The 1,126-nt window shown below is 44.1% G+C and overlaps 1 gene segment (V, D, J or C); it reads left to right on the forward strand.

Annotated features, from left to right (window-relative positions):
* The first annotated feature begins 348 nt into the window (after positions 1-348).
* LOC130882866 (Ig heavy chain V region PJ14-like) lies at positions 349-899 on the forward strand. The segment is given in 2 exon segments: positions 349-394; positions 478-899. Coding segments are annotated over 2 exon segments (468 nt in total).
* The last annotated feature ends 227 nt before the right edge of the window (positions 900-1,126 follow it).

Here is a 1,126-nt window from a genome sequence, read left to right on the forward strand (position 1 = left end):
CCTGGTATCCTCCTCTGCCTGCACTGAATGAATGTGGACCTAGTTAATGTAAACACTTCCTTGTTTTGCTTCTAAAGCCTGTACAGGATGACTCTTAATATTTCCTGTTTCTCGGGAATAGGAAATCCAGAGAGCATCACAGCAATGTTCTTGAGGTTCAATATCAAGTACCTCTAAAACACACAAAGTAAATCTTAGTTTCCTGGAATAGAAATTGGAAACACTGCCCGTGCTTCCTTTTATGCACTCTGGGACCTCCCCAATGCAAAGCAGGCCTCAAGCTCAGGATGAAATCCATGGCCAAGCTGAGAGGCCCCATCTCCATCTGACTAGAGCCTCCAACACAGCATGGCTGTCCTGGTGCTGCTCCTCTGCCTGGTGACATTTCCAAACTGTAAGTGCTTCAGGGTTTCAGAAAAGGAACCCAGATTTTTCATCTCTGGGTTATATGACTGATGGTGATGTTGCTTTTCCTAGGTGCCCTGTCCCAGATACAGCTGAAGGAGTCAGGACCTGGCCTGGTGCAGCCATCACAGACCCTGTCACTCACCTGCACTGTTTCTGGGTTCTCATTAACCAGCAATGGTGTACACTGGGTCCGCCAACCTCCAGGAAAGGGTCTGGAGTGGATGGGAGCAATATGGAGTGATGGAAGCACAGATTATAATTCAGCTCTCCAGTCCCGAATCACCATCACCAGAGATACCTCCAAGAGCCAAGCTTTCTTAAAACTGAACAGTCTGCAAACTGAGGACACAGCCATGTATTTCTGTGCCAGAAACACAGTGAGAGAACTCCAGTGTGAGCCTGTACAAAAACCTTCATATGGAGACACTCATGACCAGCAGGGGGCAATAGGGAGCAACAGGGTCTCCCGAGACCAGTATGTGGTTGCTTAATTAGATAAGAAGTTATAGACTGTGCTGCATGAGAATATGTTTCAATATTAGAATCAGTGTGTTTCTTTTCCAAACACAAATTGGAAAAGTATTCTCTAGAGGCCTCTCTTAACCGTCATAGTCTAATAAACACGCAATTTGTTCAAAATTTGTTCAAAATTTGTACAAAAAAATTTGTAAGCTAACAATCTGCTTCTTGTTATTAGATAGAATGACATATAAGTTTA

The sequence above is a fragment of the Chionomys nivalis genome, chromosome 10, assembly GCF_950005125.1.
Source record: "Chionomys nivalis chromosome 10, mChiNiv1.1, whole genome shotgun sequence".
Classification (NCBI taxonomy): Eukaryota; Metazoa; Chordata; class Mammalia; order Rodentia; family Cricetidae; genus Chionomys; species Chionomys nivalis.